At 33.8% G+C, this 24,670-nt stretch overlaps 1 protein-coding gene across 1 annotated transcript; it reads left to right on the top strand.

Moving 5' to 3' along the window:
• Nucleotides 1-24,083, top strand: LOC114335347 (serine protease snake-like). Its single transcript, XM_028285574.2, has 6 exons — nt 1-191; nt 1,354-1,614; nt 4,234-4,379; nt 5,339-5,448; nt 14,393-14,765; nt 23,773-24,083. Exons 1-6 carry the CDS (start codon nt 119-121, stop codon nt 23,950-23,952), a joined length of 1,143 nt encoding a protein of 380 aa, XP_028141375.1. The 5' UTR covers nt 1-118; the 3' UTR covers nt 23,953-24,083.
• Nucleotides 24,084-24,670: the final 587 nt, after the last annotated feature.

Here is a 24,670-nt window from a genome sequence, read left to right as displayed (position 1 = left end):
CTTGATCTTTTTTCAGTGCCCCATAGAATTCCCAATAACAAAACAACATATATAAAATTCTCCACGCTTCTTGTGTTTTTAAAAGACTTCAATTTGTTTGGTGAATGTATATATAAAAATGTTTCACCTCAGATTCATTACTTTTGTTGTTTTCCTGATATGCGGTTTCGGTGTAATGGGGCTAGAAGAACGTAAGTACATTTTTATTTTTTATACCTTACTGTACTTTTTAAAATTATCAAATTTAGCATGTCAAATTTTATAACACACGATTAGTAATACACGATTTCAAAGTGTACCAATAAAAAAGTAGCGTAAAGTATTCGTGGATAACTGGTTTTAAATTGCTCTATTTCGAAAAATCGCGAATGTTTTAAAGACTTCAATATCAACTTATATTTTAATATGCTATTTTGTTCACTAGTGTTATTAATTACATTTAAGAAATCTTCAAAAACTGCACTATACTGCGTCATATTTATTAAACTATCATTCAGAAGTCAATTTGACGAAATTATTTGTAATAATAGAGTGAAAATCAACGTATTTATCGTTATTGTTAAACGAAAAATAAGCATAAAACAAAAAATATCTTAACAGCTTTATCTGACAAAATGTCTTAAGAAAGTCTGTGCAAAAGTATAGTAAAGGAGTCTACTCCTTTCAGGAGTATCGCTCAAATAGTTTTTGAGTTACAATGTCCACCGCCTTTGAAAAAAGCTGCTTTGAGAAAAACAACGCGTTTAAAGTTTTGACAAATTTTATTTTCAATTTGTTTTTGTCTGTCAAATCGTAAAGTGATGCACACCGGAAAATGTATTTGAATCACGGAGTAATTTACAAAAGAGAAGAGGAACAGCTGTTGAACGTTTCTCACTACACTCAAGTATGCTGGCGCGAAGCTGCTGCCAAGAGAGTCGAAGATAGGGATATCCAATATGCAGTATTCCGGTAATATTTCTGCAATCGATCTTGAATTTTCAGAGAGTATTCTTGGAGTTATATGCGTTCATTTAAAATAATTTAGAAAATTGAAAAATCTTTAAAAACTTTAATCCATACTCCCCCCTATAGTCATCTACTTTAAACTATCTAGTAAATAATGTATATCTGAATTGTCAATATGAATGAGTCACATAAACTTAAATTATTAGAAGAATTGTTTACTAAGTAAAAATAAATTGTTTAATTTATTAATGTTTTGTATTTAGAGAACGACTTCTGAAGTGAAAATTGAAACATCAAATTTATTAAGTAAAATTGTAGCGTATTCTCAACAAAAATAGTAAATGCCGAAAATTTATCTATCATAACTTACTTTATCACATAAATTATAAATGACAATATTTTCAGATGACATATGTACCACAAAAGCTGGTCTTCAAGGTGAGTGTCTTAAAGACTTTGAATGTAAATCTGCAATAGAGAGTATTCGCAAGGGTATTGTACCGACAGATGTATCATTATGTGGTTTTTCAAATCACCAGCCCATTGTATGTTGTGTAGATAGTCCTACAGACAGTACAGACATACCTATTCCAACTTCTTCGCTAGTACAGAATGAAAATAAATCTGACAGAACTGGACCAGGTCCTGGAAATAAAGCAAATAAAAGTAAGTAAAAAAATTAGGTTATCATATTATTGAAGCTCACTAAAAATTTTTAAATTCTTTAAACAAAATAAGTTATCAATCGAAGTAGAACAGAAAACGACAATAAATATCGTTCCCATACCACAAGATTGCCAACAGGTGGAATACTTTTACCACGCTGAGCAGATTGGTTGTGAATTTTTAAAATTCTCTCATCTTAATTTCCTAGGCATCCTGTACAATTTATAATTGTTGAAAATCTCGGGAGGTTGTAACCAAAGAAAGTATTCCACTTGTTGTCAATCCAGTGGTATGGGAACGATATTTATTGTCGTTTTCTGTGCTACTTCGATTGATAACTTATTTTGTTTTTTGGTAGATGGCTCTAGTTCATCCGTGACATTTCTTTGTTTGCAATTCGGAGAGGCCCAAAGTATGATACCTAGGAAAATCGGAGAGAAGAGGATATGGGACTACTGATGAGGAGGACAAAACCTCCGAAACCGGTATAGACTCTTCCTGAGTCTATACCGGTCTATTCCTAAGAAGTAATCGGGGCTTATTTCAATATAGACCGTTGTTTTTTTTAATTGTTAATAATTGTTGGGTGTCCCAATAAGAATGGCGCTCGGCCATATCTCTGGAACCGTTTATAGTGCAGCTTTGGGGAAAAAAATTATAACAAAAGTTGCCTCGAGAAAAGCCTGGAAATTATTTTCATAATTGTAAGTCCACCGCTAGAGGGCGTAATTGAATATCAAAAATAAAAAAATCGAAATTTTACAAAATTTGACTAAAGAAAGGGCACTAGAAATCCGATTATCGTATTCTTTATAAAATTCTGCTCATATTTTATATCACAAGTTTAAGTCTACCTGTGCAAATAAGAGGTGGGGGTGAGTGGGAACCTTGTTATGAAAAAATCGCTGTAAGTCCGGTTCTTCTTAATCGATTTTTGCAAACTAGGTCTTGTTGAAAACAGCTCTTTTTCATCAATGTTATAGTTATAATTTGGAAACAGCCTATTACGTAATATGCCGGCTAGGAGGCGCTATTTACTTTCTTTTTAGAAATCTAGTTTTCTTTAAAAAATATTAAATACAAGTATGTATCTTTTTTCCTGTATTACAAAATTAGACCAAATTAGCAACAGAATACCGAAAACCGCATGTCTATACCTTTTTCTATCTCGAGATACCTTAAGAAACGTGTAAATTTTAAACATAACTGTTGCTGTCATATAAGTGGAAATAGAAGCAAGTAGTGTGCTATGAAAAAAAAACGAAACATTTTCCAGATGTCACCGTATATAATAAATCAAAACAAAATATGAAAAACTCTACTACTGAAGTGACGTCTTTGGGGATATTTCATTGCATATATTCTAGCCGCAACAGTTGCATTTCTTATGCATTCAAAGAATGTGGCTATCATGTCAAATGCTTCTTAGTTTGTAAGAATCATCTTGAATTTCACTCTGTATAAATTTTATATAAGATTTAATAGAAAGAAACCGCAACAAACCATCAATGAACAAATTTTTATGTTTTACTGATTTGACACATAATTTGACACATGATGAATTTTTGAAGTTAATACTTCTAATAGTTCTATTTCTTTCCATAGCACACTACTTGTTTCCACTTTGACTTCCTAACTTAGTTTACCGGTGACAATAACAGTTACGTAATTACCTTAGTTGAAATAGAATAATTGATATTAAAATATAATGAAATAAAAATTTAAAATTTGTGTAGAAAATCTGACGTTTTTACATTTTCTACGATTCATTGAGAGAAAAGCAAATGCGCGGAGGCAACAATTCATAAAAATTTACATATTAACGCTATTTTTTTGGTATTATTTTAAGTATTAAAATTAGTGTAATATTTAAATAAAAAATAAAATTAAACTGTTTAAAATATAATTATTTCGTTAAAATCATAATAATAGAAGTATAACTTCTTACTCTCGTGCAAAGTACACACACTCTTTTCTTGTTATATTTTATAGTGTTATTTGTCTTACTGTTATTTTGATTCTTCTTTGATCACTTCTTGTGTGATTCTTGTGATATTTAAATGTCAAAGTTCTAAAAATTGTAGAATAGAAATCAATTCCAGTGACGAAGAATTACAGTTTTTTTATTTGTTTATCGTAGATAAAATATTGTATGAAACTGTGCGTGAAGTATTTTTTTCGAACTTGTACGATGTATAGCACTTGCTCCTTTGTCGCTCGTGCTCTAAACATCGCGTGCGTTCACAAAAAGCATACTTCACGAACTGTTTCATGAATAACTATTTCGGGGGCAAAAAACGTGATGTTTTGAATTTGTTAACAAAAAGTATTTAACAATTTCTGCCTAATAATTTCGCCCGTCACCCTTCTGATTTGTTATTATGATGGATATGATACGTTTTAACAAGTATCCGCGAAGAAACCGAATCAGAACAACCGGACATAGGTAGCACTAGGTCCGGCCTCCGGAAGTGTCAAAGGTTTTCGAAACGGACCCCCGGAGAACATAATTGGTGACCACCGCCATAGCAGGCAGGTTCATTAACTCTTTAAAATATTATTCAATTAAAGTAAATTTGTATATAAAATTTGTTATAAGCTTTTTTTAACTGATTTTAGTGTGCCAGGTCTACAGTGCATATGCTTACGTTATTGTAACAGTATCTCTTTTTGGAAGGCCTCATCGGTATCTTGATTGTCGAATATACAATGATGAACTAATTGTGGGTCCAACACTTCCAGACGGGAAAGAGTTTCCTCACATGGTAAGTATTTTTTTGTATTTCTTTTGAAAACCTTTTGCGCCTTAAAATAGAGCACATTATATTGTTTGTTTTCGTCTGAATCCAAAGGAGCTTTCTGTAGCTTAGATACATATCTGCCACTGAAATCAAACAGGTTAAGGATAGGCTTAATTGATTTAAGCATCCCTTTGGTTTGTAAGGAGTTTTTATGTTATATTTCAATAATAGAATCATTGTAGCTAACATATCATGATATATTAAAGTTTTTAACGAACATTAAATTTAATGTCGTATAATCATGAAGAAATCTAGCAAACAAATGCAATTTGGGACTGAGTAGACATATGAGAAGCAGAAACTTGAGCCAAAAAGAAAGCAAAAGTAACCATATACAAAACCCTTATACAACCTGCGTTGATATATGGATCAGAGACAAGGACCATCTTCAAGGCAGATGAAAACCTTCTGCTTATATTTGAACGAAGAATCCTCAAAGGAATATTCGGTGGCATCTGTAATGTAAAATGGTATTTCGAGGAGGAGGTACAACTATGAGATACCCCACAGATATAAACATTACATTTGGTGGTAAGGACGTAGTATCTCTTATAAAAATAGAAAGACTAAAATGGGCACGACATCTAGCAAGATAACAGCAGAATAACCCTTCTGAAATAATTCTTATGACACAACCTGTGGGAAGTAGAAATAGGGGTAGGCCAAAACCCAGATGGAAGGATGGTGTAGATGACGATGGTAGAAAAATATGGGCATGAAACTTGCAACAGTTGGGAATGGATAGAACCGACTGGCGAAATAGAATTGTGAAGGTCGAGGCTCTTTTATAGGGCTCTTTTATAGCACCATTGATGATGATTATGATGATTTCGTGTAATGGCGCTCTTTTAATTAATATATTGGATTCACGTGGTATATGTTTTCCTTGTGTCGTAGTTTAGATTTTATTTATGAATTTTTAGGTACAAATTGGATATGGTTTAGATTCTGATGTAAAATGGGGATGTGCAGGATCACTTATTAGTGAAAATTATATTCTAACAGCAGTCCGTTGCATAAAACATAAGACAAAGTGAGTATTTTATCGCCAGAAAGATGCTATAGAATTAAATTTACAATGTGTTTGGAGATCATACTTATGACGATATTATTATATATATGACGATACTTATGACAAAAACCGAACAAATTTCCTTTAAGATATTTTAAAAATACTTTTTCTTCTTTTTTGAGTGCCGTGTACGTATTCAGACGTTGGCCGTCATCATGTTTGCAATTTACTGAAATCTTTCCCGATCGGCTGCTGCGCGAAGTAATTCTTCTACTGTGGAACCACATCATTGTATAATTTTACGCAGCCATGAAAGTTTCTTTCGACCAATCCATTTCGTTTCCTCCACAATTTCTTGTATTATAAGAAGAAGTAAATTGTATTTAAATTCTCTAATTATAGGCCAATGTATTCTGTTTTTCACTTCTTTATAGTGTTTATGAGCAGACGTTCGGAGTTCATCATTTCAAGAACATCTCCATTAGAATTATGCGAAACCCACGATATTCTTAGGTTCCATCGATAGCACCATGATTCGAATGATTTAATCACATAATAGTTTAGGACTTTCTTTGCTAAGCTGTATCGACAGGTGAGGGGCGAGCGTTATAACTTGTTGCAGTTAATATTAAAAGAAAGAATACAGGGTAGAATCAGTCGTGAAAGAAGATGCATCTTTTGGTTAAACAATTTGAGAGCTTGGCAAAGCTGCACTTCTGCTGATCTATTTAGAGCAGCGGAATCGAAAGTGCGAATTGCTATGATGGTTGCCGACCTTCTTAGAGGAGATGGCACATGAAAAACAAGATCGACAGGTTTCTGTTATATAAAACAGTTTGTTTGGTCATAAAAGCCTTACATTATAGTTAAATACTAATGATTTTCTCTTCATCAGAATCACAATTATATCCTATAGGTCTGGATCCTGCGTATGAAAAAAAAGTTGATTAATAGCAAGCTGAAAATTTGTTAATAGTTTAAGGGTGTCTAGTCGGATAAACTTTGATATATGGGAACACTGTAACAGGGGCAGTTTTAATTGTGGAACAGGTTAAACATTTGGAACGGTCAGACCACGAAAACGGCACATTTATTTTGTCCGACAGAACAGACTTAAACTCTCCGAACAGAGATTAAACTCTCATGCAAAAATCAGACTGCTATTTATCACCTGTCATAATTCCTGTCATTTGACATATTCTACATGTTCCACTCATTAAAACGCCCATTTGGTGATAAATAGCAGTCTGATTTTTGCATGAGAGTTTAATCTCTGTTCGGAGAGTTTAGGTCTGTTCTGTCGGACAAAATACATATGCCGTTTTCGTGGTCTGACCGTTCCAAATTTTTAACCTGTTCCACAAATAAAACTTCCCCTGTTCCAGTGTTCCCATATATCAAAGTTTGTCCAACTAGACACCCTTAAGCTATTAACAGATTTTCAGCTTGCTATTAATCAACTTTTTTTTCATACGCGGGATCCAGACCTACTAGCAGTTGCTCAGGTATTTAAAAATTTTTATGCGTTCTATCTCCTCTCTATTAAGGGGGGGGGGCGTATGGTTTGGAATCAACATATCATGCACATTTTTGTGAATTTTTTGGTACAATTATTTTATTTTTAAATTAAATAAGCATATTAAGTATAATTCAAATAATATTTAAAAAAAATTCAGTCCAAAAATATTGAAAAATAAGCCATTGGTGACAAATTTTGACAGGCAGCTCACAAAAAATGGATTTTGCGGTGGACATCAGAACTCGTCACTAGATAATACGAAACAAAAATTCAAAAATATTTAATTAGCTTATGAGTTTCACGAGGTCACAACGTCGAGTTTTTTATTTTTAATGATTTTTGAATTTTTGGTATCAGTCAGAAATCAAAAAAATGAAATTTTTGGTAAAAATTTTGTGAAAATCGAGAGATTTATTATTGTTGAACAAAAAATAAGCAGAAAAAGAAAAATATCTTGACTTTGTTACCTCACGAAATGTCTAAAGAACATCTGTACAAAATATCAGGTAGATCGGCTGAGTAGTTTGTCAGTTACAATGTCCACCGCATTTGAAAAAGCAGTTTTGGGAAAAATGCGTTTAAAGTTTTGACAACTGCATCTTCATCTTCTTATTTGTCTGCCAAATCGTAAAGTGATGCACATTGGAATATGTCTTTTGAATCGAGGAGTAATCTACAAAAGAGAAGGCGAACAGTTGTTTAACGTTTCTCACTACGTTCAAGCGTGCTGGCGCGAAGTCGCGGCAAAGCGAGTCGAAGGTAGAAATATTCAACAAGTTGTACCTCTGGTAATTTTACTCCGATTATTTTGAAATTTTTAGAGTATTCTTGAAAGCATGCACTTTTATTTGAAATAATAAAAAAAATTAAATATTTCAAATCAAACCCCTCCCCCTTAAGAAAAAGCAGACCTTGAGCTATATTAATTTTTCCAACTGCCACCCACTTTGTCTTTTAAGTGTTAATTTTCATGTTTCTTCGATAACTTGCTTCACCCACTAGATCAGTGGTCGGGAAAGTGCGGCTCCGGAGCTGCATGTGGCTCTTTGGCTTCTTAAGTGGGGCTGTGGCACAAATATCCACGGAAAGCGCAGTAATATTTTCATTAAAAAAATCTTGGTAGGAAAAAAATTACATCTTATTCTGATAAATTAGGTTTTATCACACTTAGAAACTTTAGGATTTGTCAAAAATCCTCTTAATGCTACGATAACAAAGTTGAAATTTTCTCCATTTGAAATTGTCATTTGTAACTTGGAAATACAATTATTGCTGGATTTAAAAAAACAAGATGGTATGGCGCTCTAAATTCTAAAAGCTTTATGTTGAATTGGAAATATTGGAGAAGAAAAAATTTACTCTTAGTTCACAACACAAGTGGTCTGCTTTGAATGACCTGGAGAAAGAAGGGATAATCACTTTCAACGTTTGGAATAGTATTCCTGATTATTTTGATCAGATGAAAAGCTCATGTTTGCTGTTCCTTCCCTTTTCGGTTCTACATATTAAAATTTAAAAAAAAATAGATTTTGCGCAAAAATTTTGTAAAAAATACCATGTTTTAGGAAATAATAATCCTAAAAAATGAAAGAAAATAAAAGTTTCTACGATGATTAGAACCGAAGATATCGCCAAAAAACCAAAGACGCGTTTTAATTTTTTGATGGGTTATTATCGCTGGTGGCATTTTTCACTATATTAACCGGCTTGACCCTTTAGTTTTATTTGATGTGCTATCTATTTAGTGTAATAAAATTTTACTGGATTCGCAGATTTGGCTCCCAATTTTTTTTAATTATTGTAATGTTCACATTTGGCTCTTTGGCTAATAAGTTTGCCGACCACTGCACTAGATCTGCTGATTTCAAGGAATCGTGTAAATTTTTTGCAAGATCGACTGTATCGTCAGCGTATATAATATAATATTGTTAATTACTTCTACGACTAGTCTGACTCCCTCTTGTTTGTCATCCAAAGCCACTCTAGCTTCAAGCCACTCAGAGTATAAATTATTAAAATTGTTATTCTTGCGGACAATGCTGAGGGTTTGCAACGACTTTTGAATGTCATAACCAGAGAGGGTGATAGCTTGGGGCTGAATATAGACACAAATAAAACAAAAATAATGGCTGTTACACCTGCACCAAATGCCGAAATTAATATTCGTATTTATAACAAACGGATAGAACCCGTACAAAGATTCTAGTATCTTGGTTGTTGGATAACAAACGATCTTGACCACGAGGTCGAAATACGTGCCCGTATAGCGTATGATGGTCTGTTTTTCAAAGAAGAAAAAAAATTTCTAGTAAACTCTAGCTTACTACATAAAGGGTGTCCAGAAACTCTACCAACAAACGGATACAGGAGATTCACCAGATAATCTTAAGACAATTTAACCCAATTCACTTAGTCCGAAAACGCTTCCTAAGGGAGCTAGAGCTATTTGAAGATGGCGTTTGTTAATTAGTTTTTCTTAAATACCTCTAGAGCGCTTCTATTTAGAAAAACAAAAATTGGTGTGCGTGTTTATCTTTCAGAGATAATCGATTCCATCTATTGCAAATTTTTTGTACCGCTCATAGGCGCCCGTTTTGGGTAGGACTACCGTTTCTTTATTGCATAACTTTTTTATCTTTAACTTTTAAATATTTTTGACTGTGGATTAGTAACCGGTGAGGTATTCTTGTACTAAAAGGTGCTCTTGTTTTAAGTTGATTAGTCGTTACACCGTTTTCTAGAAAAATCGATATGAAAATTGATCGTTTTTTAAATTTCAAAAAAAAAATTCAAAAAAACCTATTTAGAAAAACGAAAATTTGTACGTTAATTTATATTCCATAGATGACTCGATTTCATTCTTCTTCTTCAGTGCCTTATCCGGTCCGGATGTTGGCGATCATCAAGGCTATCATTGTTTTGTTGACTGCTCTGCGAAACAGCTCCGCGGAGTTTATCCCAAATCATTGTCGGAGGTTTTTCAACCACGAGATACGACGGTGGCCCGGTCCTCTCCTGTCAAATACTTTGCCCTGCATGACGAGTTGAAGAACTCGATATTTTTCTTCGTTCCGCATCACGTGGCCAAGGTACTCAAGCTTACGTTGTTTTACTAAATTAAGCACTTCTTTTTCTTTTGTCATGCGCTGTAGGACCTCAATGTTGGTGACATGGTCCACATAAGATATTTTTAGTATCCTCCTGTAGATCCACATCTCGAAGGCTTCAATCCGCTTTTCAGTGGCTTGCGTCAGTGTCCAGGCTTCAAATCCATACAGTAGCACTGGAAGAACGTAGCACCTCACTATATCCGCATCTTGGTTCCCAAACTGAGATCACCGCAGCACAGCAAGGATCTCAGCTTAATAAATGTAGACCGTGCCATTTCAATTCGGGATCTAATCTCTTGAGCGTGGTCCCATTGTGAGTTGAGGGTAGTTCCGAGGTAAGTGAATCTGTTGACTCTCTGGATCTCTTCGCTATCTGCCATTAGTGCCCCGGGATCTAAATTTACACGGCTGACAACCATGAATTTAGTTTTCTTATTATTAAGGTTCAGTCCGTATGTTACGCTCGCAGTTCTCACAAGGTCTAGTAAGGCCTGTAGATCATTTAGGCTGGTTGCTAGTAATACAGTGTCATCGACGTAGCGGATATTATTGATGTATTCACCGTTCACTCGGATTCCCATCTCTAGGTTTGTGAGGGCTTCAGTAAAAATTTCCTCAGAGTATATATTGAAAAGAGTCGGCGAGAGCACACAGCCCTGCCTTACTCCTCGCATGATCTTCACTTGGTCGGTCAACTGGTCTTCGACCTTGACTTGAGCACGCTGGTTCCAGTATAAATTCATGATGATCCAAATGTCCTTCTCATCTACTCCTACTTTTTGTAGGGCGGTGACCATCTTCTGGTGCTGGCAACGGTCAAATGCCTTGGCGTAGTCAATAAAACAAGCATAGACATCACAACCAACATCGCGGCATCTCTGAAGTAGAACTTGTAAGGTGAAAAGTGCTTCACGTGTACTCATGGAATCGCGGAATCCAAATTGCATTTCACCGGCATTTTTCTCACATTTCTTGTAAATTCTGGCATGTATGATTTTAAGAAAAATCTTAAGTGCATGACTCATAAGGCTGATAGTCCGGAAATCTTCGCACGTTTTCGCAGATCGTTTTTTGTATTGTTACAAACGTTGACAATAGCCATTCCTCTGGGATATTACCTGAGTCGTATATGGCGTTGAACAGTTCAGTTAACTCCTTCGTGATTACTTCAGTCATCACCTTAATAAGTTCGACGGGTATTTCGTCCGGACCTGGGGCTATACCATTCTTAGACTGTTTTAAAGCCGCTTTCACCTCGCTTTCTAGTATTGACGGCCCTGTCATGCAATTTATTTCTGGAAGGTTGCCTCGGTAGTCCCAGAAGCGTTCTTCGGTATACATTTTCCAGGTCACCAGCTTCTTCTTCACTGTCGTCGCCAGGTTCCGGTCTTTTTTTATGAGGAGGTGTGTGTTTCTCCTCTTGTATTGACCAGTGGCTTCTCGAATCTTTCGGTGAATATTTATATGATCGTGTTTCACTTGGAGCTCCTCGATTAATTCTATTAAATCGATTTCATTAATTGCGAATTTCTATTATCGGTCATATGCGTCGGTTATTTGTAGGTCAACGGTTATTTTTTATCGCATAACTTTTTTGTCTTTAACTTTTAAGCATTTTAGACACTAGATTATTAAATTATGAGGCATTCTAGGAGCAAAAGTTACTCTTGCTTTAAGTTGGTAAAATACACCGTTTTTTTTTGAAAAATATTTTCAATTTTTTTTCAAATGTAAGAGACGAAAAATTTTCAAATCGATTTTTCTAGAAAACGGTGTGTCCTACTGACTTAAATCAAGGGTACCTTTTATTACTAGCATACCTCACAATTTATAATAAAGACAAAAAAGTTATGCGATAAAATAACCGTTACCCTATCCAAAACGGACGCCTATGACTGGTACTATAAATTCGCAATAGATGGAATCGATTTATCTCTGGAACATAAATATGCGTACCAACTTTTGTTTTTGCAACTAGAAGCGTTCTGGAGGTATTTAAGAAAAACTAATTACAATACGCCATTTTCAAAGAGCTCTAGCTCCCTTAGGAAGCATTTTTGGACTAGGCGAATTTTGTTAAATCGTCTTAAAATTATCTGTTGAATCTCCGGTCTTCGTTTGTCGGTAGAGTTTCTGGACACCCTGTACATCCGATACCAATTTGTAAAAACATACCGTATACGGGGTGTTAGTAAATAAGTATGAAACATTTTAATGGCTAATTCTATATGAAAAATTAATACCAGTTTGCTCTATAAACATATGTCCGCAAATGCTTAGTTTCGGAGATACGGGGTGTTGAAATTTTTATTTCAAACTGCCAATTTATTTATTGCTCTAATACCAGTTGAGTTATGAGAATGAAATTTGGTGAGTTTTAGGAGGTAGTTATTATGAATTTTTTGACATACAATTTAGAATTTTGTATTCATCATTGGCGCAAATTCATCAAATTATTTTTAAATTACACGTCTAATTTATGATAAAAAAGCTTTCTTTCCTTTTTTTCATGTGATTCACCGTTTTTATGCAGAAAAATAAAACACATTGGCGCGTATTTTTCATTTCTTAATACATCATCAAGAACTATAATAATATAATAATACTAAACTAGAACAATAACAGAAAATATTACTAATAAGATTTCAACTAGATGCAAAGCTGCAAGAAATGTTTAAAATGATCTCTGCTTTACAGATAACAGAAGAATTTTATATTTATCATTGGTGCGCGTACGGTAATGGTCTGAATTTTTTGAGGAAAAAAATAGTACGCCACTGAGATATGTCAAATTAAAAATCACTTTTGAATTTCTCGTTTAATTTACGACAAAAAAATCTTTCTTTCCTTTTTTTCATAAGAGGCGCCGTTTTTATACAAAAAAAAAATAAAACATCTTAACGCTTACCAAGTATTTGAGGTAGTTTCCATATGCAGAGAAACTTAGTTCAAATACTTTGTAAACGTTAAGATGTTTAATTTTTTTGCATAAAAACGGCGCCGCATATGAAAAAAAAGGCAAGAAAGATTTTTTATCGTCAATTGAACGAGGAATTCAAAATTGATTTTGAGTTTGACATATCTCTACGTACTATTTTTTTCTTCAAAAATTTCAGACCATTACCCGTGCGCACGCCAATGATGAATATAAAATTCTTCTGTTACCTGTAAAGGAGATCATTTTAAACATTTCTTGCAGCTTTGCACCTAGTTGAAATGGTATTAGTAATATTTTCTGTTATTGTTCTAGTTTAGTATTATTATATTGGATAGTTCTTGATGATGTATTAAGAAATGAAAAATATGCGCCAAGATGTTTTATTTTTCTGCATAAAAACGGTGCATCATATGAAAAAAAGACAAGAAAGGTTTTTTATCATAAATTAGACGTGGAATTTAAAAACAATTTTTAGTTCGAAATATCTCAGTGGCGTACAATTTTTTTCTTTAAAATAATTCAGACCATTGCCCGTAGGCGCGCCAATGATGAATACAAAATTCTTAATTGTATGTCATAAAATTCACAATAACTACCTCCTAAAACTCACCAAATTTCATTTTCATAGCTCAACTGGCCTTAGAGCAATAAATAAATTGGCAGTTTGAAATAAAAATTTCAACACCCCGTATCTCCCAAACTAAGCATTTGCGGGTTTATAGAGCAAACGGCATTAATTTTTTATGTAGAATTAGCCCTTAAAATTTTTCATACCTATTTACTAACACCCTGTAGAGTGAAACCATGGACTCTCGGAATTAAAAGTATGAGGCGCATAGAAGCTTTTGAGAGGTGGGGTTTCCGTAGGTTGCTGAAGATCTCATGGAGAGAGCACGTGACCAACCACGAGATGCTGAGAAGAATGGGGACTGAGAGAGAACTCCTAAATATTGTAAAAACAGAAAAACGAGTTATCTAAGACATATTTACAGAGGAGAAAGATACAACCTTTTACGACTCATATTGGAAGGGAAAATGGAAGGAAGAAGAAAATGCTCCTGGCTGAAGAACGTAACAGAGTGGACAGGCATGGACAAACATTTGATACTAAGAACAGCTTAAGATAGAGAGCCATTTGCTGTATTTATTGCCAACCTTCAGTAATGGAGAAGGGATCGTAACAAGAAGATATGTTAAAAAAAACTGAGTGAGAAAACACAAGCTCTTAACATTCATTGGTGGTTCAGTTTTCGTTTGGTATATATTAGTTATATTGTGTTTTTTATTTATCTGTGTAATATGTGTACACGTGTTTGTGGGTTCTATGAGGGGGTTTAAATATATATTATTCGGCCTTTAAAGCCCTCGAAATTATTATTTTTAAATTTCATGTTTTAGGGGAGATGCCAAGTTCGTTAGAGGAGGAGTATATACAGAAGATCATAGCCTTATTTTGCAAGTCAGAGAAATAGCTGAAGTAATATTACCTCCCAACTATTCAGATATTAAAAATGAAAGTTTGGTATTGTTCAAAGTCAAAACAAATTTCAAGTTAAACGGCTTTATACGTCCAGCTTGTCTTTACACGAAAAATGGTAGTCCTCAGAATCGGTTCGTAACAGCAGGTTGGAAGCTTGCAGAATCTGGCGATAAAGATGGTCAAAAGTTACATAGAGTCTACGTGCAACCCTTAGCAGAAGATAAATGCGACAAAATCAACTCGATCTGTGCTAAAGCAGCTACTAAAGGTTATTATGGAGATATTTGCAGTGTAAGTAGTTAGTAGTTAAATAACCACTTCTTCTTTAAGTACCGTGCCCAAATTTTTAGGCGTGGTTAGGCTTCCATAACAATTTGCTGATATCGTTCTCGATCTTGTGCGGCATGTAACAATTGATCTGCTGATAAGCCAGTCCATTGACGAAGGTTTCGGAGCCATGAATATTTCTTTCGACCAATTCCTCTTTTTCCGTCGATCTTTCCATTAAGTATTAACTGCAGCATCCTGTATCTGCTACCTCTCATTATATGCCCCAGATATTCAAGTTTTCTCTTTTTTATCATCTTCATTAAGTCACCTTCGCCTTGACCTACTCTGTTTAAGACTTCTCTGTTTGAAATGCGTTGAACCCAAGATATTCTGAGCATTCTACGGTACGATTAAATATACAGTGCTAGTCAAAAGTCCCCTCCCCCCTCGTATCTTTTGAACAATTTTACTTATAATAGTGAAATTTAGAGTTAAGAAATAGACAGATGTAGGCTTCTGTTTATGTAAAGTAAACAGAAGTAGTGAAAAGTAAAAATGAGATGTGGGATCGAAAATACGCAGAAATGGATAAGTATATGGGTGGAACAAGAGTTGGGCAAGCGTGGAAGGTGATATAGTCTCTCTGGAGGAAAGGAAAGGAAAAATCAAACATAAAGTTCATAGTCTTCATTGGAAGTGTGCGAAATCCACGATATCTTTAGGGTTCGTCGATAGCACCACAATTCGAATGCTTCTATTTTATTTAGCATTGTGGTTTTTAACGTCCATGTCTCACAACCATACAATAGAATAGACCACACATAGCGTTTCAGGACCTTCTTTCGAATATTTATGGACAGGTTTCTGTTACATAAAACTGGTTTCCAGGCCATAAAAGCCTTCTGTGATATTTCCATCCTAGTTATTATCTCTTCATCAGAGTCACAATTTATATTTAACCAGCTGCCAAGGTACTTGAAATGATTCGACTACATTTTTATCTAAATGCTACGTCTGGTGGAATCTTCCCTATGCAGTTGAGACGTATTCTTAAAACATACATTGGAGGCCTTTGAAATGTGGACCTACCTGAGAAACCTCAAAATTATCGCACACCTCAAAAGAAGAAGTGCTGCAGAGAATAGGCAAGGAATGAGAACTTTTCAACATAATGAAAGTTAAAAATAGTATATTGTGCAACATGTGCAGAAAGGTACTAATTTCTGGCGAGTTTTGAAAGTTGCGGTACGAGCGCAAGCGAGTGCCGCAATTCAAACGAGTGAGAAAGTACCTTTATGCACGTGTTATATACTATACTTTTTCTACAACCACAGTTTTTGCTAAAAATAAAAATCAAAATTTCCAAACGAATATTTATTATAATAATAACATGAATTTTAAACTGTATTTAATTAATACTAATTAATTTCAATTCCTTGTACCTAAACAAATTACACAGAAATCAGTTAAAAAATTAACGCACTGCCTTAATTTTTTTGAATTCAATCTATTTTAATAAATATTATAAATATTATAAAATAATGTCACATTAAGTGTGACATTATATTTGACGTTATATTTATGCAGACACATATTTCCACGATACCTATGTACTTCATTCGACGTATCTTGCTGAGGTTGATATCGACGTATCTTGCTGAGGTTGATATATCCTTATTGGGTAATTTGATAATTATAATATGCTTATTAAGAATAAAATTGTAAAATAAAACAGTTGTAACATTCATAATTTAAATAAAATTAACATGAAGTAAAACTCCCTAGTGTAGTTGGTATATTTAATAAAAATTCTAAAAAAATTTTAAAAATCCAAACGGATTACGTTCAAAACGTTTTCGGACTTATCAGTCCATCATCAGTGAACCTAAAAGTAAGTAATCTCACTTAGTAAAATTGAAAAGGGTGAAAATTTTGAATGTTAAAAATTGAAAAGTGTGGTTACGATTACTTACTCTCTGTCCTTGCTAAATAGCCACAATGCCAAACACTGGTCAAGATGTATGTTCTAACTACATGGTGAAATCTGTTAAACAATTTGGCTTACATTGGATGCCAACGGATTAGTACTAGGTACATGATGCTCTACTCCATTAATTAAGAGATTTTTTTTATTATTAGGTCTACATTGAACTACGTTTAGTCTGTCAATGATTTAGAAGGAAGTTGAAATACTTCAAATGCCAGTAACATTGACATCCAGGAAAGGGAATTTTTAAGGTATTAACCAAGGTCAAGATCCAATGTGGTTACGGAAATTTAAGTTTAAGACTGTGTTGGAATTTGAGCCTCCATTCGGATCTCCGGGTGAGGACTATCTCAGGGGGAACACCATTACAGGTTAGAAAAATCAGGATAGGGTCTTGGAATCTTGGTAGTCTTACAGGTAAGAGTCTGGAGTTAGTGGATGCGCTCAAACGAAGAAGAGTTCAAATTGCTTGTATTCAAGAAACTAGGTGGAAAGGACAAAGGGCGAAAGAACTAGGTGATGGATATAAATTGTGGTATGTAGGGAGTAGTAACACTAGAAATGGAGTTGGTATAATTGCTGATAGTGAAATGAAAGATAACGTAGTAGAAGTTGTAAGAACGAGTGATAGAATGATGTCAGTGAAATTTGTAATTGATAAAGAGGTATTGAATGTTGTGTGTGTGTATACTCCTCAAACAGGTCTGGGTGAGAATGAAAGAAGAGCTTTCTATGATCAATTGGGAGACATACTGAGTGATATTCCAGCGGAGGAGAAAGTTATAATAGGAGGTGATTTCAATGCACATGTGGGCCAAGCCAAGACAGGATATGAAACAATACATGGGGGATTAGGCTTTGGAACTAGAAATGAAGCTGGAGATGACATGCTAGAATTAGTAACAGCATTGGATATGGCGATTGTTAACACATTCTTTAAAAAGAGAGAAACTCAACTTATTACCTACAAAAGTGGACAACATCAATCCCAAATAGACTACTTCATGATAAGGAAAGAAGACATACGTGAATGCAAGGACTGCAAGGTAATAGTTAGTGAGACAGTAAGCCAACAACATAAGCTGCTTGTTCTGGACATCGAAGTAAAAAGCGAAACTAAACAAAAATATCGGAGAGGACCACAAAAAATCAAGTGGTGGATGCTAAAAGATGAGAAGGAAGGTCTATTCAGGGAAAGAATAGTAGAAAAAATATGTTGGAATATGAAAGGAAGCCCTAACACAATTTGGAGAAAAATGGCCAATATTATTAGAGAGACGGCTATTGAAATACTTGGGAAAACGTCAGGAAAGAAGTTTGAAGATAAAGAGACTTGGTGGTGGTCAAATGAAGTACAAGGAAAAATAAAAGAGAAGAGAAAATTATATAAAAAGTGGCAAGAAACCAGATCGTACATAGATCTTCAAAACTATATGGTCGCCAAAAAGGAAGCGAAAGTAGAAGTAGCAAAAGCTAAAGCAGAAGCGTATTCAAACCTATACGATCAACTTGATACGAGGGAAGGCGAAACGAAGATATATAAAATAGCCAAACAGAGAGCAAAGAAAGCAAAAGATTTTAATCAGATTAGATGTATCCGAGATGAAAATAATAAAATACTAGTTCACGAAAGGGATGTCAAAAAGAGATGGAGAAAGTACTTTGACAACTTATTAAATGAAGAATTTGACAGACAGCCTGTAGAGTCAACGGAGACAGTAGCAGCAATGGTCACCAAAATAACCAACGAGGAAGTGGCTCAAGCGCTTCAAAAAATAAAGAAAGGAAAAGCGGTAGGACCAGATGATACTCCTGGGGAAGTATGGAGAGCATTGGGAGAGACAGGAACAAGGTGGCTAGCAGGTCTATTTAATAGAATTATGGAAGTTGGACAAATGCCAGACGAATGGAGAAGCAGTATACTGGTACCTGTTTACAAAAACAAGGGAGATATACAACAATGTACAAATTACAGGGCTATAAAACTGCTTAGCCACACCATGAAAATATGGGAAAGAGTAATTGATAGATGGATACGTGAAGAGACCGAAATATCCGAGAATCAATTTGGCTTTATGCAGGGTAGATCAACAACAGATGCAATTTTCATTATAAGACAGTTGATGGAAAAATACAGGAGTAAAGAAACAAACGCTCATATGGTATTCATTGATCTTGAGAAAGCATATGATAGAGTTCCTCGAGAGATTCTTTGGTGGGCACTCAATAAGGAAGGAGTCCCTGGTGAATATGTAAAGATTGTGAGGGATATGTATGAGGGAGTAACGACTAGTGTTAGGATAGGTGTGGGAGAGACTGATAAATTTCATGTGAAAGTAGGATTGCATCAAGGTTCTGTGCTTAGTCCGTATTTATTCTCATTAGTTTTGGACCAAATAACAGCGAAAATACACGGTAACATTCCATGGTGCTTAATGTATGCTGATGATGTCGTGTTAGTAGGAAATAGTGAAAGAGACTTAGAACAAAAACTGGAACAGTGGAGACAAGCTCTGGAGGAAAAAGGTTTAAAACTTAGTAGGACAAAAACAGAGTATTTGGAATGTTCATTTAAAGATGGAGCTACTACAAATAAAATGGTATCTTTGGATGGTGAAATGATTGTAAAAAGCAATAGTTTTAAGTACCTAGGATCGGTATTACAGAGTAATGGAGAAATAGATGGAGATGCATGCAGTAGAATTAGGGCTGGATGGATGAAGTGGAAAGAAGCGAGTGGTGTGTTGTGTGACAGAAAAATTCCAATGAAGCTGAAGGGAAAATTCTATAAAACAGCCATAAGACCAGCTATGATGTACGGAACTGAATGTTGGGCAGTGAAAAAGAAAGAGGAACAGCGAATGCATGTGGCGGAAATGAGAATGCTTAGATGGATGAGTGGAGTGACAAAGAAGGATAAAATTAGAAATGAGTATATTAGGGGAAGTCTAGGTGTGGCACCAATTGATGCCAAAATGAGAGAGCATAGGTTAAGATGGTTTGGTCATGTTCAACGTCGAGACGTTAACCACCCAATACGAAGAATAGTTGAAGTGCAGATTCCTGGAAGGAGTAGGAGAGGAAGACCAAAGAAGACCTGGGGGGAGACGATAAGGCAGGACATGCTGGTAAAGGGGATTAACATTGATATGGCCCAAGATAGAATTGTGTGGAGAAATGCAATTAAGGAAGCCGACCCCGCATAGGGATAAGGCAAAGAGTGAATGAATGAATGAATGAATGAATGACTGTGTTGGAATTTTAATTTTTAATATTAGAATTTAAATTTACTATTTTTATAAAAATATTACAACCATTACTATAAACTTGACTATAAAATTAAATTTGATCGAAATTATTGTCATAATATGGTAATGAAAACAAAATGTAAGATATAATTATTGGTTAATGAAAGTTAATAATTTTTTGGGCCTAAAATAGCCTTGGGGGTGAAAGTTAAAACGTTGAACTGATACAAAAGTTGTTTAGTGTGTATAGAAATATAAATTTGTTAACTGTATGTTGGTTGTATAAGTCTAGTAAGATATTGATTCTGTATGAAATTAACTATTAAAAATTGGTGAGAATTGAGGTAACTGATATAAGATTGTTAGGTGAAAAATATAAATAATTGACGGAATGTGAAAATGTGTTAGTTATAGTCAAAAATATAGGAAATATTATAACATTATGCATAGAAAAGAAAATGAAATTATTTGATTGTAAAATTAAAACGAAGTTGATAAAATGTGTAAATGAACAAAAGATTCAAAAGAAGTGCGTCAGCCGGATGCACAAGACACAAACTATATTTGGAAAATAATTAAAAGTTAAACATAGTAAAATAAGAATAAAGTTGTAAAGTTAGAGATTAGAGTGGCTAGAAAGTTAAATGCAACATATTAAAATTTTTTGAATTTTTAAGAAAAAATTTTAAAAATGAAAAATAAAAAGAAAAAGAAAAATAAAATAAAAAGGAAAGAGGACCTGCATGAAAAAGAAGAATTAAATGAATAGCGTAGTAAAACATTTTGGAAAAGACCAACGAACGAAATAAAGACCCAAGCGGCGACTAGACAAATAGATAAGGTCAATGATTTATGAAGGGAAAAGTAGGGTGAGAAAATGGCAAAGGGTGAATTAGTTGTGTTGGTGTTACTGGGGGTTGTAGAGTAAATGATTAGTATGAAAGGAGATTTTGGAAATAGAAGGAAGTGAAGTATGAAAAAAGAATGAAAAAGAAGGTTAAGTTAAAGGTTTTATGGGTGAGGTCAGGAAAGTTGCTAAGTGTGAAGGATAGCAACTTTCCTGACCTCACCCATAAAACCTTTAACTTAACCTTCTTTTTCATTCTTTTTTCATACTTCACTTCCTTCTATTTCCAAAATCTCCTTTCATACTAATCATTTACTCTACAACCCCCAGTAACACCAACACAACTAATTCACCCTTTGCCATTTTCTCACCCTACTTTTCCCTTCATAAATCATTGACCTTATCTATTTGTCTATTCGCCGCTTGGATCTTTACTTCGTTCGTTGGTCTTTTCCAAAATGTTTTACTTCGCTATTCATTTAATTCTTCTTTTTCATACAGGTCCTCTTTCCTTTTTATTTTATTTTTCTTTTTCTTTTTATTTTTCATTTTTAAAAAATTTTTCTTAAAACTTCAAAAAATTTTAATATGTTGCATTTAACTTTCTAGCCACTCTAATCTCTAACTTTACAGCTTTATTCTTATTTTACTATGTTTAACTTTTAATTATTTTCCAAATACAGTTTGTGTCTTGTGCATCCGGCTGACGCACTTCTTTTGAATCTTTTGTTCATTTACACATTTTATCAACTTCGTTTTAATTTTACAATCAAATAATTTCATTTTCTTTTCTATGCATAATGGTATAATATTTCCTATATTTTTGACTATAACTAACACATTTTCACATTCCGTCAATTATTTATATTTTTCACCTAACAATCTTATATCAGTTACCTCAATTCTCACCAATTTTAAATAGTTAATTTCATACAGAATCAATATCTTACTACATTTATACAACCAACATTACAGTTAACAAATTTATATTTCTATACACACTAAACAACTTTTGTATCACTTCAAAGTTTTAACTTTCACCCCCAAGGCTATTTTAGGCCCAAAAAATTATTAACTTTCATTAACCAATAATTCTGTCTTACATTTTGTTTTCATTACCATATTATGACAATAATTTCGATCAAATTTAATTTTATTGTCAAGTTTATAGTAATGGTTGTAATATTTTTATAAAAATAATAAATTTAAATTCTAATATTAAAAATTAAAATTCCAACACAGTCTTAAACTTAAATTTCCGTAACCACATTGGATCTTGACCTTGGTTAATACCTTAAAAATTCCCTTTCCTGGATGTCAATGTTACTGACATTTGAAGTATTTCAACTTCCTTCTAAATCATTGACAGACTAAACGTAGTTCAATGTAGATCTAATAATAAAAAAATCTCTTAATTAATGGAGTAGAGCATCATGTACCTAGTACTAATCCGTTGGCATCCAATGTAAGCCAAATTGTTTAACAGATTTCACCATGTAGTTAGAACATACATCTTGACCAGTGTTTGGCATTGTGGCTATTTAGCAAGGACAGAGAGTAAGTAATCGTAACCACACTTTTCAATTTTTAACATTCAAAATTTTCACCCTTTTCAATTTTACTAAGTGAGATTACTTACTTTTAGGTTCACTGATGATGGACTGATAAGTCCGAAAACGTTTTGAACGTAATCCGTTTGGATTTTTAAAAATTTTTTAGAATTTTTATTAAATATACCAACTACACTAGGGAGTTTTACTTCATGTTAATTTTATTTAACTAGATGGTATACAGCCAACCTTCGGGTATTATCCCGTTTTATTTATATATTTTTTTTTTATTCATAATTTAGTTTCTATACGATAAGTAAATATAATAACTGTCTCAGGTTATATATTTGTCTACACTTTAACCGCAGATGTAAACAGAAAATATAACGTTACCCAGAATGAGGTAGTCATTTGTAGAATACTAAATTTACAGTTCAAATATAATGTGTTAAAGTAGCGAATTTTCCAGATTTCTCGGACATGAGATGAAGTTAAGTTGGTTCTTTTGTGAAAAGTACTATCAAATCTAATAATCTCAAATAAAACAATTTCATCAAAACATGTTATAATTATATTTTTTGTGGAATGGTAATGGTACTGTGCAGAAAAGAACTTTTTCTATTCTCATACTATAATATATCAATTATGATGTCACTACCTGTATCATAATGAAATTCATTATGATACAGATTTTCATTAAGATACAGATTTTTAACCAATAGAATCGCGATATGGCATTCGCGATAGAGGTGGCGCACGCGCAGTGACCAATGGCGAGTCAAATACATACGCTTTGACAATTCTCAAGATGTAAACAAGCTGTAAAACTGACAAGCTACTTAGTTTGTTTGGACTACAAAATTATTAAAATTGAATATATTTTTTGTTGTGAATGATCATAGAAAAAATCGTGTATACAACTTGCATTTATAATTATCATTATGAAGCTCGTACTCTATATGAAACTCGCCGCTAGCGGCTCGTTTAGTAATCCTCATACTCGCTTCATCATGACCATCATTAAATGCTCGTTGCATAATATACTATTCCGGCACAGAAACGTCACTTTTCTGCACACTAATGTCATATATCATAAGTATACTGTGAGAAAATATCAAGATAAAACTGTGCAGAAAAGTGCATGTTGAATAGTGGTTGTAGAAAAAATGTCATACCTAGGCCACCTACTAAGAAATAATAAATACCAATATACTCAACTAATAGCGAAAGGAATGATGAAGGGGAAAGAGAGAACAGAGAGGAAAAGACTAACATGGATAAGAGACATCCTACAATGGGCAAAGTGCTGCCCAAAAGAGATATACCTATCTCTATTTTATAATTATTTTGTATTTTAGTTGCTTTTAATAATCTACATTTATACTATTTGTTGCAGGTCGATATCGGTGGGCCACTTAATCACTTTCGGCCGGACACAGCTGATATTAAATGCATGCACGATATCGTAGGAATCAAAGTGGAAGATACAGAATGTGAAACTGGCGAAAATGGCATAAACGTATATACCAAAGTGTATAATTATATCAAATGGATTGAAGATACTGTGTGGCCATAGTCATGTTGTATAAATCAGTATTAAAATATTAGTTTTAAATTATTTTTTTAATAAATGTTTTATTCCATTTTGTTGGCTCTTTCTACTGTATGGAATATTAAAAATCAATAAAATTTAATAATTGAACTTTGGATACTTGGTCATGTATCCAGTCTGACAAAAAGGATTCGGCGTTTGTTTTTACAATATTGGCTTTTATTTTTATCCCTATTGGTTCGAACTTCATTACCTTAATTTAATCCCCCCATTTTCAACCCTATCTACAGTTAATCCGTTCTTTAACGGCAAAATATTGCAAAACCTCTAAATTTTAAAGAACCGCTTGGATTGGCATGAAATTTGGCATACACATAGCTAACAAGTCAAAGACAAAAAGTGATATTGTGCCGATATGAGCTTTTGCAGTGGAGGTGCTTTTCACCCCCCGTTGGGGGTGAAAAAATATTCGTGTAAAGTAAGTCCGGAAATGGATAAACTGGCTAATTCTAAGTAACTTTTGTTCTATATAGTTTTTTCACTAAGTCAATGCTTTTCGAGTTATTTGCCACTAAATATGTTAATTTTTTCAACAAAATATCCACGCTTTTACACGGTTTTTCGCAAATAACTCAAATAGTAAGTAGTTTGTCGAAAAAATATTCTTAGCAAAAATATAACCTGTAAACAATTTTAAAAAATGGTGTATATATCACGTCTCTATACCTAATAGAAGCAGAGT

Source organism: Diabrotica virgifera, chromosome 4, assembly GCF_917563875.1.
Source record: "Diabrotica virgifera virgifera chromosome 4, PGI_DIABVI_V3a".
NCBI classification, from domain to species: Eukaryota; Metazoa; Arthropoda; class Insecta; order Coleoptera; family Chrysomelidae; genus Diabrotica; species Diabrotica virgifera.
This window is presented reverse-complemented; position numbering and strand designations above follow the sequence as displayed.